Source organism: Xiphias gladius, chromosome 20, assembly GCF_016859285.1.
Source record: "Xiphias gladius isolate SHS-SW01 ecotype Sanya breed wild chromosome 20, ASM1685928v1, whole genome shotgun sequence".
NCBI lineage: Eukaryota > Metazoa > Chordata > Actinopteri > Istiophoriformes > Xiphiidae > Xiphias > Xiphias gladius.
The window spans coordinates 21796392-21811798 of record NC_053419.1 but is presented as its reverse complement, the minus strand read 5'-3'; the positions used below and the strand labels follow the sequence as shown (position 1 = coordinate 21811798).

Genomic DNA, 15407 nt, shown 5'->3' with positions numbered 1-15407 from the left:
CAAATGAACGCATCCAGATTCTAATATACACTAAAATCATCAGCAGCCAGAGGACAGAGAATGTGTGGCTTCTGCCGAGAGACAGAATATTTTCTATTTTAAATCCTACTTCAGGAGGTGCCAGGCAGATAAAAGCCTGTCTTTATTCATTATTTCAACGCAGTGTGAAAACCGCACTCTCATCTCTCACATTTACAGATATCGATGACACCAAACTAACAAACTCAAGGGTGATCAACTGCACCTTCCTCCACAACAAGACAGGTTGTCAGATGACATTTGAAGATGATTACAGTGCCTACTGGGTCTACTTCGTCAACTTCCTGGGAACGCTGGCTGTGCTGCCTGGAAACATCGTCTCTGCTCTCCTCATGGACAAAATAGGTCGACTTAGCATGCTAGGTATGACATAACATTCTCTGCGGTCCCTGCGGACCTGCTCTGACTTTTCGTTTGGGCTGCGAACAGCAAGCAGTTTCTCTCGCCAAATGTCTCGATGGCTCACGATGCTGGCCTTTGCACCTGCAGTGACCTCTAGTGACGTAAACGGGGCTATTTTGTGTCTGAGATGTAAAGGATGCGTTGTGTCCCCGCAGGAGGCTCCATGGTGCTGTCAGGCATCAGCTGCTTCTTCCTCTGGTTTGGCACCAGTGAGTCGATGATGATCTTCATGCTCTGTCTCTACAACGGCCTCAGTATCTCCGCCTGGAACTCCCTGGATGTGGTCACAGCTGAGCTGTACCCAACAGACAGGAGGTGAGAGCTGCACACAGAACTCACTTAGACCATTACCTTTAATGGCGTTTTACCTGTACACCTACCTCATCAGGAATAGTAACGTATAGGAGATGAGAACATCTGTGACACAGAAGGAGAAAAAGAAGAGCCACCATCTTTTTTCAGTAATAGAACAGTGTTATATTCATGAGCTTTGAATCTGTGTTGGCCATTAAAAGTATTTTACCAAAGCTCACTCGTTGGCAGGGCAAGAAGAGCATTGAAATAAAAATACATGCTCCCATGTGAAATTGACCATAAATTCAGGGAAACACATGCAGTGTAGTAGCTACCTCGAGTCACACGGACACGCGTACTTGACGCTCTCCTCCATATCCCCCTCCTTGTTTTCAGGGGCACGGGATTTGGCTTCTGTAATGCCATGTGTAAGCTGGCAGCGGTGCTGGGCAACCTGATTTTTGGCTCCCTGGTTGGCATCACCAAGGCTATCCCCATCCTGCTGGCATCGTCCGTGTTGGTTGGCGGCGGCCTGGTGGGGCTCCGACTGCCAGACACACGTGCCAACGTCCTCATGTAAACCTCAACGCGGAACAGTATGTTGTACACCAGATATTTGCTCAGTTTACCGAATAACTCATTTATGGACTGCAGTATGATTTAGTTAAATATCACTAAAAACAAGCATTGCTGTCATAATTCTTGCGTTTATCGTTTGACAAATAATGTCACTATGTCCACAAACGTATTAAACACAAACTTAAACTTAAACTTGTTATTTCCGAATAAACTACCTGGTAAATCAGGATAATGAGATGCAGTTCAACTTAACGGAGGGCTGTAGATATAAAGAGTTGGAAGAAAACAGTGAAAAGGTTAGAAATCTGTGTGGTGTCAGTGGCTGGTTACCAAAGCCCTGAGCATTCTTGCAGGGATGCAAAACGAAAAGGTTCCTCTTAGGAAACCGGCTAGAATTGTTTGTGGTTAGAAAACTCTGTGTATCAGCAGCTCATTATCTTCCGTGGGGCTGTTTCACACATGCAGCCCCCAAGTGAATGCGTCAAAGCTGCAGAAGACTTGGACTTCCAACAACAGTCCCCCTCCCAAATCCCGCTCAAGTTATGCTCAGATTAAAGGAGCAGTTTGACATTTTGGGAACCATGCTTACTGGAAGCTACCGCCAGCGGGTCGGTTGGCTTAGCAGAAGGACCGGAAGATGACAGCTGGCCCGGCTCTGTCCGAAGGTACGGTAACAGAGTCTTCTCACCAGAACCTCTGAAGCTCACTAATGAACACATAGTATCCTGTTTGTTTAATCCTTAAGAGAATAGAAGTGTCAAAAAGACAAGTTGTGGGATTACGTGGCAGATTAAAATCACGACGTGCTGTTTTTACACGTGGGTTTTTCGTGCGAATTAAACAAACACGCTGTAACGTGTTACTCAGTGAGCTTCAGAGGTTCTGGTAGGTGGATTTTGTTTTCCTTTGGACAGAGCCAGGCTGCCTGTTTCCCTCTGCTCCCCAGTCTTTACGCTATGCTCCGCTGACGAGCTGCTGGCTCTAGCTTCATATTTGTGAATAACTGTGTAAGGCTGAAAACAAAACGTTGAACTGTACCTTAAAGTACAAACAGTTTTGGAGCAGCTGAGCATTTGTGTGTTCATTTCTTCGGTATTTTGGGTAGGTTATTTTTTTTTTTTTTCTTCAGCAGTTTCTGAACCTGGGATCAGTATTCCACGGTTGATGATGTTCAAACCTTTTGCCATAGAAGTCCATAGAAAAAAAAAGAAACCAATATCAATACAGTAGATTAGTCGAAACTGGCAACTTCAGCAGCTACATTTCTAACGTGACAAGAAGTTTACATTTTCTGCCTTTTACAGTAAGAGACTTTTGAGATTGGAAACCTTTTGTCTGAATGCTTCCTCTCTCCCTCTCTCGTGTCTGTGTTGTGTTCGTCTCGTGGCGCCAAGCTCACCATGAAGGGCTTTGCTCTCCGTCGTAATCTGACCTGTCAAGAAGAATTTATACCCTAGGAAACCTCTGCTGTTATGAAAATCGTCTCTTCTCTTCGTGGTTTTTCTTTCCCTCTGTCTGTCCCGCCGTCATGGTTTCCTCGTGGTGTCTCTCGACCTGTCTTGTCCTCTTGCTCTGTTTATCTCCTCCTGCCTTGCTGCTGCTCCCTCCAAAACTCAAAGGCCTTTCTCAAATGTTGTGCCTCTCTCTCCATTGAGCCCGTCTCTCCTTCCAAACCTCGCTGGAAGCTGTGCTGCTCTGTCCTGCTTTCTGGCTCCCTCATCCCTCGATACCGCAGTGCGTATGTGTGTGTGCGTGTGTGTGTGTGTGTTTGTTTGTGTGTGTGTGTCCAGACAAGCCCTTATAACATACAGTGAGCATCTCATATATAGAAAGCCAAGTTGTTTTTTTTTCCGGTTCTTTTCTAAATTTTAATTAAAAAAAAAAAAAATACATAAAGGGTCAGTTCACCCAAATTTCAAAAAGACATATTTACTAGTCATGCCATCAATGCAATGGAGGTGAATAAAAATGAGTCTGTACTGCTCCTAACTTTGAAAAATTACATGTGAGCATGATTAGGGCCTCGTTGAGACAAACCTCAGCCCTGCGGTGAAAAACACTGCCCTGTCTTTCAATTGAATGCAGCCTGTCCGTCGGTGTAGCCGGGGGGGGGGGGGCAATGCAGAGCGCTCCAGTAAAGAAAACCACACAGTGGCAATGCTAACACGCCGATGTTTAGCCGGTATAATGTTTACCATGGTCACCGTCACACTCTTTTGTGTTACCACGCTAACATTTGCTAATTAGCAGTAATCACAAAGTAGGGCTGAGGCTGATGGGAATGTGATTAGTTCTGCAGGTTTCTTCTCGTCATAAACCAATGTAGTGGACAAATTCAGATTTGGACCTGATGACGGTGTTGTTCTAGCTGAACTTAAAGGATTACCGAAATGATTACAGCTCAGCCTCCGAGAATGTCTTTTACAGAATTTCATGGCAACCCATCCAGTTGTTGTTGAGATGTTTCAGCCTGGCCCGAAGCGGCGGGCTGCCCGACTCCACCGTCCCCAGAGCCATGTAAGGCTAAAAATTCACCAGCAGCGTGTCTTTCTCGAAAAAAATGTGCTTGTTACTCTGGATAATCCACAGGACACTGTCAAGAGTTCATTATTTCCTGTGGGCAAATAAAGCTAAAACTATCTGCATGGCTGGATACCACTACGCTAACTAAGAAAATGTGTGTTGTTGTTTTTTTTGTGATTTGGGTGAACACACCCTTTAACCCTCCTGTGAATGGTACTCTTGCTGCTAGCATGTCAGTGCAACCACGTTAAAATGCGTTAGGTAATTTGTAAAATAAAACCCTGTAATATGTTCTCTTCTGGGTTTGTTCAATCAGTACCAAAGAGTCAGCTGATACAAAAGTACACTACTGTTTCATTCAGTTCGTTCCCAATCAATTTTACGATGAAAGTAGTGCCAACATATGTGGTGTTCTGTTGCTTATATCATATTTCTTAGTCTGGAAATCAATTTAATGCAGTACGTGACCTCCTACATTCAGCTATTTATACTGGTTTTTTTTAATATATATTAGATTTTCTCCTGACTGACATGCAACTCTTTCAAGGTATGAATCCGGTTTCCTGATGAGTGTGTATGATGCTTCATGCGCCTGCTCCTCTGCACCGCCCCCTCTTCCAAACACCACCACCTGTGCTGAACTAACTCACTATACATCACTGTTTCCGATAAGAAATCCTGCATGTTTGTGACCGAAGTCCCTCTGTTGTGTGTGCTTTTTTTTTTTTTTTCCCGTCTTGGTGTCTTCGCTGCTCCTCTGCGGGAGGAGGCAGACGTGTGATTCCCGGGTCAAAGGTGAATGTATCATTCTCACGTGTTGTCAGGTTCGTTGTGGACAGGTGTTTGTTATACCGAGTTGTGAAAGGGCATGCCAGTGGTGAGGCGACTGTCTGTTCTAAGAGATGTTATGCAGCAGGGGTGATCAAATCTGCTTTTATCGAAGGTTTCCAGTCAGAACTGTCATTGGCGTAAAGTCACTAAAGCAGGAATGGAAATGCCAACATTTGAAAACCTCTGCTGTCAGACGATACTCGGAGGCGTGTGTAAAAATAATCACCTGTCCTTGATATGAATTATTTTGATAAGAAAAGGGATTGAAGTGTAAAGGTGGATTCCTCTGGTGTCTACATATTGAATAAAGAGTTTCATTTGAACAGCTGTGGGGCTTTGTTTGTATGTTCAGTGTCCAAATGTGGCTGCATCCTCTCACACCAGCAGATGGCACCACTTATACAATATTTACCATGACCAGCTCGTCTGTGGGCCAGGTTTTATGAGTTATTATAAAAAAGCTTGTTATGGAGATTTATTTTAGGACTAACCACTGAATAACCTCATGAAAGTTTCCCATTGATTGTTTACGTTTGTTTTGAGGCTGTTCTGGGGGAAAAGGTCACTGGGATTCATTTTAGTTCAATTTATTTGTCATCAGTTGTGACTCTGGACCATTTTAAACCACTAGGAGACCAGACTGGGACTAGCTTTTCCTCGTGAGGGGGCCAGTTGACTTAAAACTAGACTACATGACTGTTGCTGTTACTGGACTCCCGTGGCCACATGTGGTATTTACAGGGTAGTTGTAAATGTGAAAACACAGTGTAACAGTAGCACAAGTAGTCAAGAGTCACAATGTCAGCAAGCTGAATCAGTAATGTCAGCTGCAGTAATATGTTTGCCAGCAGTAGTAAACTCAGCCTATATATGCTACCGGTCATATTAAACCAAGTAAGGCTGTGGCGATAAAACCCCTGAGTCTATTAAACTAAGCAAGGGTGTGTTTTATTGCTTATGAATTCGACTGCTAATTTGTAAGAGGAAAATTGTGTTATTTCTTCCTTCCAAAGTCACATAGTCTCTCTTTAAGCCTGAAACTAAGTGCTCTTTGTAGCAGTAAAGCCAGGTCAAACATCATCTAAAGAAATCTGGTATAAAGTAGGACAATATGTAATTTTAGCAACAAAATAAAGATATTGAGATTTGCGTTATCGCTTCATTGTGCTGTAACGCAGCAAACTACAGATTTCTGTTTGTGTCAGAAAGAAACCTGCCGTGGATGCGAGAGTCGCACACATTGCTCGTGCATTTTCACAGGCATCCAAAATATACACAGGAAAACAACAGCTCATACTCTATATATAGATTACTACTGAATACTGAAAAGGCCGAAGACTAAAAACATCACGTCTAAAAACATCACATCAGACTAAAAACATCACGTCTAAATGTTTGCATCAAATGCATCAAAAAATATCAGTGTACGTGTCAAATACATGACTTCCACTCTTTTATCTATTTTCTTGGCCCACAAAAAACATTCCCACATGGTCTACGGTACTCCAGATAATTACAAAACAAGAATGAAGAAATCCTTGCAGGCAACCACAATAGCGGCAGTTTTTCACAGGTTCACCCGCAAATCCCGCAGTCAACAGGTAGCCTGTGTCTGCGTAGAAGTTGTTAACACCGCAGCTTTAGAGTTCAAGCGAAGACGTCCATTACTGCGTGACATCAGCGTCTGGAGAGCGACGCGTTAAATACACCCAGACATTTAACCAACAGGAGGAAATCCAAAATGTGAGAGACAGACAGACACAGAGAGTGTCTGGCACCAAAGCTTCTTCTCCTCTCTCTCATGAAAATTAAGCGGTAAGTATTCAAGTCGCACACAGCCGTGAAAGTCCTCCAAACCATGAGCGGATAGACGGTTAAAGCAACTCAGAACAACGGAACTGGTCTAATCTTTACTCAGTTGGCTACGAGTCCACAGACACGCACTCAGATCTGTGAGGCTGTGCTGAATGCTGCCGTCAACCTCAAGTTTTGACTTGGTGAAAAGTCAGGGGATCGCCAGAGTTCTTACAATGAATCCTGCAAAAAACTCCGTCCAGCCGTTGTAGAGACATTTCATCCAGCACTGCAAACGTGAACCTCATGGCGGTGCTAGAGAAAAGGTCGGGGCATCGCCAAATCCGTGGGATTCAACATCTGGGGACCATGAATGTCGGCGGCATGGATGTGCAGCTGGCAGATGTACAGGAATGATGGGACGGAATCATGTCAACATGGGCCGAAATCTCAAAGGAAGGTTTCCAACAAGAACTGAGGGGGTTTTGAGAGCGTAGGGAGGCCCTTCCCACTTCCTGTGTTGCACGCTCCGAATGTAGCTGCTCGGCGTGTGGTAAGTCTGGGGTTCGGGGGCGGTGCGTCACCTTTAAATCCTGTCACATGTCGAGCAGGAAACGTGCTGGAGGTGTAGTTGCAGGGAGGTTGATGCTTAGACTATACTGCAACTAAACGACTCTATATCAAAGAAACTGTACACGTAGGAACACGGATACAAATGGGTTTGGCTTCAGCCATATCGAAGACAATGCAAAACATCCAAGTAAATAATACAAAGATACGGAATATCTTAGAGATGGTCAAGTTTACATTTTAATGAACAGAAATAATAACTTCATATATGATTACAGGAATAAACTGAGACTCGGGAGAATCATTTTCTCAGCCTGTTTGACATTATTCATCATCAGCTATAGATTTCAAGCATAAAAACCCCCTACAAGAGAACTTTGTGTTATTTTTGCTCTGATTTCTCAAGAATGAAAAAAAGAACAAACTTTTGTTGTAAAACCATAAACAAAAAAACAAAAAAATTAACTATCATGCATTATTTAAAAATGAATATATTATGTCTTTCATGTATAGTATATTAACTATTAACCAACTGTCTGCTCAATCCCCTCTTCTGTCTCTGTCACACACATACTCACACAGAAAAAACTATATTGCTAAATTAAAAACAATAAGAATTCTGTCTGCAGGAACACTGATGTAACAAGAGTCAGTCCCCGGTTTACTACGACATAAATGCAGTTTTTGGTAACATGTACAGTAGGTCTCTCTTAGACAGATATACTCACGGTCTTGCCTTTAAAGGTCCTGAGGTATCGCCCGGAGCGTGCGGACTTGGACATTAAGAGAAAGAGGAAGGGGTCCAGACAGGCATGGAGGCAGCACAGACACACCGCCACGTTGAAGTACACGTACAAGCTCTCTGTCCCATCCACAAACAGTTGCACATAATGGAGGAAGTGCAGGACTCCGGCGGGCACGAAACACACCAGGAAGATGGCGAACACAAGTGAGATGACCTTGATGTACATCGCCCAGTCTTGGTGCGATTGGTTGAGCTTGTAGACGATTCGGGCGTAGCACACAACAGCCACCACCAGCGGCGCCAGGAGGCCAAAGACGGTCAGGATCAGGTTGTAGTAGAGCAGGAAGATATGGGAGTCACTGTCCAGAGGCAGCACGTCATGGCAGGCAATGCGGCCCAGCTCAGGGAGCCGATAGCTCTGCCGGATGAGGAGCTCGGGGACAACGGCGGCTCCAAAGACCACCCAGACGGCCAGCGTGACCCAGCTAGTGCACATCCTCTTGGGGAGCGTTTTGTACATGAACGGGTGCACTACAGCCAGGTAGCGCTTGATGCTGATGCAGGCCAGTGTCTGGGCCGAGCAGTAGAGGTTGCCATAGAAACAGGCCGTGACCACTCGACAGGCGGCCTCCCCGAGAGCCCAGTGGTTTCCTTGGAGATGGTAGTGAGCCTTGAAGAGGAGGGAGAGGAGGAGGAAGAGGTCGGAGACAGCCAGGCTGCAGTACAGGATGGCAGAGGACACCTTCCTAATTTTGGAGGCCAGCGCGCACAAGATGGCAACGTTCGCCGGGATCCCGACAATAACCACCAATATATAAATAATGGGGATAACCCGGGTGCTGAGAGGGCCGCCGAGGTACCCCGCTGTGCTGTTGCTTAGTGACTGCAGCGCTGGAGGGGAATGAGATGTAGCGGAAACTTGAGTCTCATTTTGCAACTTGATGATTTTGACGATCCCTATAAATGTTCTGGGCAGAGGAACGTTAACCTCAGACCTGGTGTCTTGCTCTTTTGTTCTCCTCTTTACTGCAACAAAAAAAAGAAAATAAAAACGTTAACTTTATTCTTTGTACCTTTTTATCAAAACAACTGTGCCATCATCACTGAACAATATACTGAAAAGACAGACATCCTCCTGATTAGGGTCGCGACTAATGATTATTTAGATCATAGATTCATCTGTTCTTTATTTTCTAGATTTATCAATTAATCCTTTAGTAAAATGTAGTAAAATGTGACCAAACAATGACCATGGCAATTTCCTACAGGACAAGGTGATGCATTCAAATCACCTCGTTTTGTCTGATCAATTTAAAGATTGATCGGTTATCAAAGTTTTTTTCCCCTGCTGATTCACTGATCGATTAATTGACCAATTGTTTCAGCTGATAATGACAGAATACATGACACATGAAACGTAATGATGTGTTATTTGGTGCTATAGTGAAGCGGTGAGTAACCACTCTGCAAATTGTGGCTTGCTTTTAAGTTATCTGATTCCCCGTCAGCTCACACAACGCAACCAGAGATTCACTTCTTTCACAAAAAAATCTATGATAGACCTTAGATTTCTTTTTATGATATTTTTATTTCATATATATATTCATATATGATATAAAAAAATTGTAGAAGAAATCTAGTCACTTAAGAAGGCTATTCTTAAAGTAAACTTTAATAAGTATTTCTTACCATTTTCTTGAAGTGTACCACTTACACACGGAACAAAAAGGAGAAAAAGAAGAAGAAGAACTCTCCCCATCTTCTCTTATCGTTGAACAGCACTCAGGCAAATCTTGCTTCTCTCCGGTATTGTATTGTCAGCTTTACAGTTCAGTGCAGTTCCGTGTCCCCTCTGTCTGCTGCTCTGTGGGTGTAATCCAGTCGGAAACACCTCCCCCACCCCAACGAGTATGGAGGAAAACATGTCACAAGTTCAACGAAACCGTGGGTGACTGCTGGTTTCTGTGTGAACATGCACATGGTGAACTTGGGAGTTAATGCCCTCAAACATAATCTTTGTCACACTATTGCACCATCCTCTGTTGTATGAGATTGAAAGCTGAAAGTACTGAACTACGCTCTTTTGTTTATGTGTATCTGCTGTAACCTATCGAGTCTATTCTTTTTGTCTACTTTTCCTCTGAAATTCCCTCCTTAAGCAGGCTCAAAGTCAAAAATAAAAATGTGCAGTGTTTTACAGTATCTGTTCTGTATCCACTCCTACAGACACTTCATTGCAGCTCTTTGGTTTTTAACTGAAATGTTCAACCCCCCTCAAGATGAATTTCAGCCTCCAAAACATGGCAGAACTGTACTTTTTCCCGGCATTATGATCCCTGGAGGGACGCGGAGGGAGGTAATACACGGAAGGAGGCCACTGTGCGAGCAAGGAAATATTTGCCTGAAGATGATAAACTTGTCCAAACATGAGCGGTTTTGTTTTGTCTTCACTTCTTTTTCTACATGGAGATATTTTTATAAAAACCATATTTTGGTTTATAAAACCCTTTAGAAAGTTGCGTACTGACGCTTCAGCTGACAGAAAGTATCAGCAAAATAATACATGTAGCGTAGTGAGATAAAAGCTTAACGGCATATCAACTGGTGTGACTCAATTACAATGAGTCTTATACGCGGTGATAGTTCTAAAAATATCTGTGACCTTAGCGGCACACGACTTTCATGATATCATGTGTTCTGCTTTTTTTCTAGCTTTTAAATTTAAAGGAAAATTTATCTGCTTGAATTTTGTCCTAGTCTTCCGGACACATTCAGCTTGAAGTGCTATGTCATTTAATTTTCGACTAGAAGAAAAAAGTCGAGAGCTTATGTTTATTGCAAGATACAAATGTAGTCAAGGGGTGATTTTGCAACGGCCACATGTTCAACCCAAACATATTGTTACCAGTATACTTCTGCCAAAGCATTTTTTTTTTAAAGTATTTAATAAATTGATTAATGAACATAGATGGGAACCAGACATGGGAGCATCGTCCATGAACTGAAATTCCCAGAAATCACACATTTTTGTCAGGACTTCTGGAGAAGAGGAACCACGTATCTGGTTCCGTTTTGTTCGACTCTTTCCAAGAATGGCAACAAATCTGCAGCAAACATCTGCTTCCTGCATTATAGTTGTCATACATCAGCTTCATATACCAGAAATTCTTCTTTCTGTTGAGAAGAATTTCAGCGTGAAAGCACTACTACTCAAGCCTTTAAGGAGGGACTCCTTTGAAGCAACTAAAAACACTGAGATAACTACAGAAGACTCTAATAACGGCGTGTTTTGCCTTCTCCCTCTCGTGTACATTAAAAACGAATCTAAAAAAGACGTTGGATTTACACAAAGACCTTCAGGCTCTGGCCCTTTAGAAGTGACTGTGTCTCTGCGGTGATTCATTAAATCACATAAACACATAACCTTTTCAGGTTAGGTAAAAACACGTTAAAAAATATAAATACTAGTCTTTTCTTGTTTGTGAAAAGTATGTTGAAACAAGGAAGGTAACAAGGAAAACCCACTTTCCCCAGAAGAGGGCGATATCTGTCTTTATCACTGGATCATTTCATTCCATTGTTGTCTTTCATGTTTTTATGAATGTAGAAGCCACTTAGGGCAGTCGTCACTTTTCCTCTGATAGGTCTGTTGTTCAGCGCTCCCAGGAATACGCTACCAGCCCCTACAGTATTTGGGCAGGCATGGGGCAGAAACCATGAAAGCACATCTACACTCCCTCAAGGGGTATCGCTGGTAGTCCCAGATGGCTCAGATAAGGGGAAATTTGTATGGTTCCCGGTACTGTTCTTTTTTCATGCCGCTATATAAACACCATTAAACCATATGGGGACTCTGGGTCAGATTTTAATGTAGACAATTTTTGCTGCTTTCCTGAAAGTGTAATTGTTTACTTTTGTTTTTTATAAACTTCTCTGGAGGAAAAAGATAGTAGCTATATTCATTCCTCAAAGGAGATTAAAGCTGCAGCGATCAATAATTTTACATTAACAATAGATCAAATGACTGTATAGTGAGAAGGGTCATATTGACGAACCCAAAAAGAGTTGTGACCCTCTGTATATCTGCAGTTACCCCTCAGCTCTATTAAGCATTTTATCATTGTTCAGCCAGTTGTTTTGGTTTTGCCTTTTCCACCCTGCTTTCATTCTCATCAACTTCATCGTTTTCAGACGCTAGAGCAGCTTTTTTTTAGGGGGTGTTTAAACTAAACTGAAAAGCAGACAGGCAAGGCTGGTGAAGAATGCGGAACATTTAGCAGCTACAGTACAAGCGGATAATTCCTGAAATTAGTTGTTCAAGGACGAAAGGATATATTTTTAAAAGATAATAAAAGAAGCAGTTCCAACATTTTCTTCCGTTAAGATCGACATGGAATTTCAACTAGGGTGTGTGTGAGGTATGAAAATAATTCAGGCTAAGGAACCGAAACTTTCGTCCCTCTCCGACAAAAGATTTCATTGAAGTCAGCACTCCCTTGGTTTTTCCTTAGACTTCAGCAGTTCTGGCATAAAGTAGTTCAATACATATTCATGATTAACGCCGTAATAGGAAATGAATCATCTACAGCACAAGCTTAAAGCAGAATAAATGGCATGACTTCACGGTGACTCTGCAAAAATAGAGTGATGCTGTGTTCTCTTTCCAACATGATCCTGTCTACAACAGCAGAAAGTCAATTTACACAGCCACTTTGCTTGAGTACAATTTTAATGGTATGTTGAGTATTTCGATTTAATGCCATTTTTTTTTTTTACCTCTGCTCCACTACATTCTAGAGGGATGTATTGTGCTTTTTACTCCACCACATTCATTTCACAGTGTCATGACCCGGTTCAAGGTTTAGACAAAAGAAGGGAAATCGCAAATGCGGGAAAAACATTAAGTAAACAAAAACAAAAAAAACCCCAAACAAGCACAGTCAGACAGACCGTCAGCTTTGAACAGTCCCAACCCAACAGCCCCGATGCCCAATGAATTTCCCATCAGTAATGATGACCACCACTTTGCCAGGTCACTTCCTGAAAGGAGAAGAGCCCCGGAGAACTCAAAATTAGACCGAACAGAGCGGAAGGGTTGGTCACAACGGCTGTAGTTGCTAGATGTTTGCGAACGTGTAAGCAAACAGTTGCTAGTTTACACCATCCAGCAGGCATGAAGCAACATGAGAACTCATCTGTGTTTAGGTGTCGGGCCACCCTATGAACGTAAGTCCGACATTCACGTGTGGCTCAAAGAGCACAAATGTTCTGACAGGAACAACAAACCAAGGAACACCGAGTACTGCTATGATAGACAGTTTATTTGCCAGTGATGATCACTCGTTCGGGTCTTGAAACACGAAGTTAAGCACATGGACTCGACGTTGTAATTTTTGGTCTTAACTCAGGAGCTCATAGCCCGGATGTGAGAGTTATTTATGACTTGCAGAACAATGACTTTGTACCCCAACTTCTCTAAACTGACCAAAGAGCCCCAGTGAATGCCAACATTAGCCCTTCAGTACATATAAAGCTCGGCCTTTCACCCCTTCTAACAACCTCGCTTCTCCCAGTGACGTAGATCTCATGTGGTTTTTCAAAATGTCATGTGGGTGCCCACTGTGTATCCTTGGGCAGCTTGCATGTTGCATGGCCTTCCACATGTGAGCAGAGAAGGGATGTGTCAAATAGTGCCAAATGAGTGCTTTGCTCAAGGGGTCTGCATTCACCTTACAGGCGCTACTTGCCAGAGACACAAGCAGCAGAAAATGCCCCAGTGCCAGATAAAGCTGTCAGAATCCACTCTTCCGCTTTCCGTCTGAGTAGCCTCGTGTTTCCACAAAGCACACAAACCTGGCTAATCTAAAAATGACAAGGCTGTCTGCTGAAAAATATTGGTAGGGGGCAATTCAGCAACACGTTGACATTGGCGTGGACATCTCCCCTGCCGTCCGTACCCAAATCTGCACTTGCGTTCCGAAGGAAAATTATGTAAAATTTGAATCACCTCGATGAACCAGATTTCTTATTTCACCGTGGAAGAGCACGGGGTTGCGGTTTTTGTCATGGATGTAGAGGGGTTGTGGCTGCACAATGAAACCCATGGCCGGCTCACATGTTACATACCCCACTGTTGCACTAACCTCTCCGAAGACCATGTCTTCACGCACCGCAAGCTCTCTGACTGAACCCCCAATTTAAAATGCAGGGTCATCAGCAGTGAAATTTGGCCCGTGCTAAATATTGAGACGCGCTGTTGAAGAAACAGGGTCAAAACCGCTACTCTTCCATTGAGGCCGCGGGTCGCATTTTCAGCAAACTTTCACCCAAAATAAAAAAAAAAAAGAACAGCTGTCTATGTACAATTTGCTTCATGTCCTGGTGACAGAAGTTGTTCTGCATCATCAGCATAATAGCTTTATGCACCGCAAGGTTTACACAGTTGACTTTGAAAGTTATGTTTATGAGCCATTCAATACCAGAGTCCTTCCTTTGTCCGACGGACCGAAATACATAAAGTTCCTCTTTCAGTAATATTTTTTTTATTCTGTCTTGTACGCATACCAACGCACCCCTTGTCTAACCCCAACTTATCTCAGCAAAGCTGGCTGTCACAGTTTCACGGTACATCTGAATCACACCAGGGGTAAAATCGGAGATTCTGTGCGTGGGAGGCTGGTAAGTCCACTTTTCTCCGTGCATATCTTCGGGAACAAACCGACATGGCTGGTGCCTTCATTTCTTCTAAAGAATGAATAAAAAGAAAGGACAGAGGATGTTATTTTACTGATATCCTCCGTGATATTACGCTGTTGTTGTTATGATATTCATTGTCTACCTCTATGTTTTTGTCAGGTCCTTTTCCCAAGGCCTGTCCTGAGAGGACGATGCCCAGATACTGATAAAAAGTGCTATTGTGGATACAGAAAACAAGAGGAATTCAACTCTGTGCCTGTAGCTTCAGTCCGGGCCTAATCTGCCACAGTCTGTATCCTGCCTCCTCTCATGAGCAGGAATGAGCTTATGTTAGTTTAGGCACGCCCAAGCACAGCAGGCTGCGAGGGCAGCATGACGTCAGCAGTGCATACCATGTCCAGCTGCACTTCCTCTCGTGAGAAATTTAAAGAGGTTATTTTCAGCATTTCCATATAAACAAGGGATCACATGACCACTTGTATGTGTAGGGGTTGATCGTGGCGATGAAGTAACAAATAATTATCACAGTTTCCTGCAGCTCTGTGAAGCTCTATAGCGCCTCTCTCTCTCTGATCATGGTTTTGGTTTCATGGCCCACAGGTTTGCGGTTTCGGTTCACGCTCGCTGCTCTCGCAGCGTTGTTTCCCGCCCAGCACCACACGCCTGACAGGCGTACTTAGCGCCCTGGCAATAGCATTAGCGAGCCAGGTAAGAGCAACGACGAACGAGATCTACTCCTCTCCGGTGGCGGCGAACGCGACTCAAGGGCCCACCGCTGGCTCTGGTGCATTCAGAGTTTAATACGGGAGTCGGGGCTGACACACGGCAACGTTAACCGTGACAAACGGCAGGGCTACGGCCTCGAGTTTCCGCTGCCGGTCCGGCAACCCCGTGTTGATAGCCAGACTTCAGGAGGGAGTTTTAGAGCTGCTGG

At 43.6% G+C, this 15407-nt stretch overlaps 2 protein-coding genes across 5 annotated transcripts in view; one reads left to right on the top strand and one right to left on the bottom strand.

Annotated features, from left to right (window-relative positions):
• LOC120806833 (synaptic vesicle glycoprotein 2C-like) overlaps positions 1-2404 on the top strand; it is a 55766-nt gene extending 53362 nt beyond the window's left edge. For 3 of the 4 annotated variants that reach the window (XM_040158306.1, XM_040158307.1, XM_040158308.1), the window contains 3 exons: positions 199-402; positions 597-756; positions 1132-1315. In XM_040158306.1, the coding sequence (XP_040014240.1) occupies positions 199-402; positions 597-756; positions 1132-1315 (548 nt within the window). Of the gene's footprint in view, positions 1-198; positions 403-596; positions 757-1131 lie in introns of all 4 variants that reach the window. The other variant, XM_040158305.1, reaches the window with a different exon arrangement.
• A 3890-nt stretch (positions 2405-6294) lies between these two features.
• LOC120806075 (proteinase-activated receptor 3) lies at positions 6295-9699 on the bottom strand. Its single transcript, XM_040156749.1, has 2 exons — positions 9467-9699; positions 6295-8803 (listed from the first exon to the last, which is right to left on the bottom strand). The coding sequence occupies exons 1-2, from the start codon at positions 9534-9536 to the stop codon at positions 7743-7745; spliced, it is 1131 nt and encodes a 376-aa protein (XP_040012683.1). The 5' UTR covers positions 9537-9699; the 3' UTR covers positions 6295-7742.
• Between the last annotated feature and the right edge of the window lie 5708 nt (positions 9700-15407).

Bases quoted from the DNA above. Each gene is read 5' to 3' on its own strand.
- LOC120806075 (XM_040156749.1), bottom strand. From the start codon at position 9,536: ATGGGGAGAGTTCTTCTTCTTCTTTTTCTCCTTTTTGTTCCGTGTGTA. The intron at 8,804-9,466 runs GTAAGAAATACT...TTTTTGTTGCAG, and splicing joins TGGTACACTTCAAGAAAATG to TAAAGAGGAGAACAAAAGAG.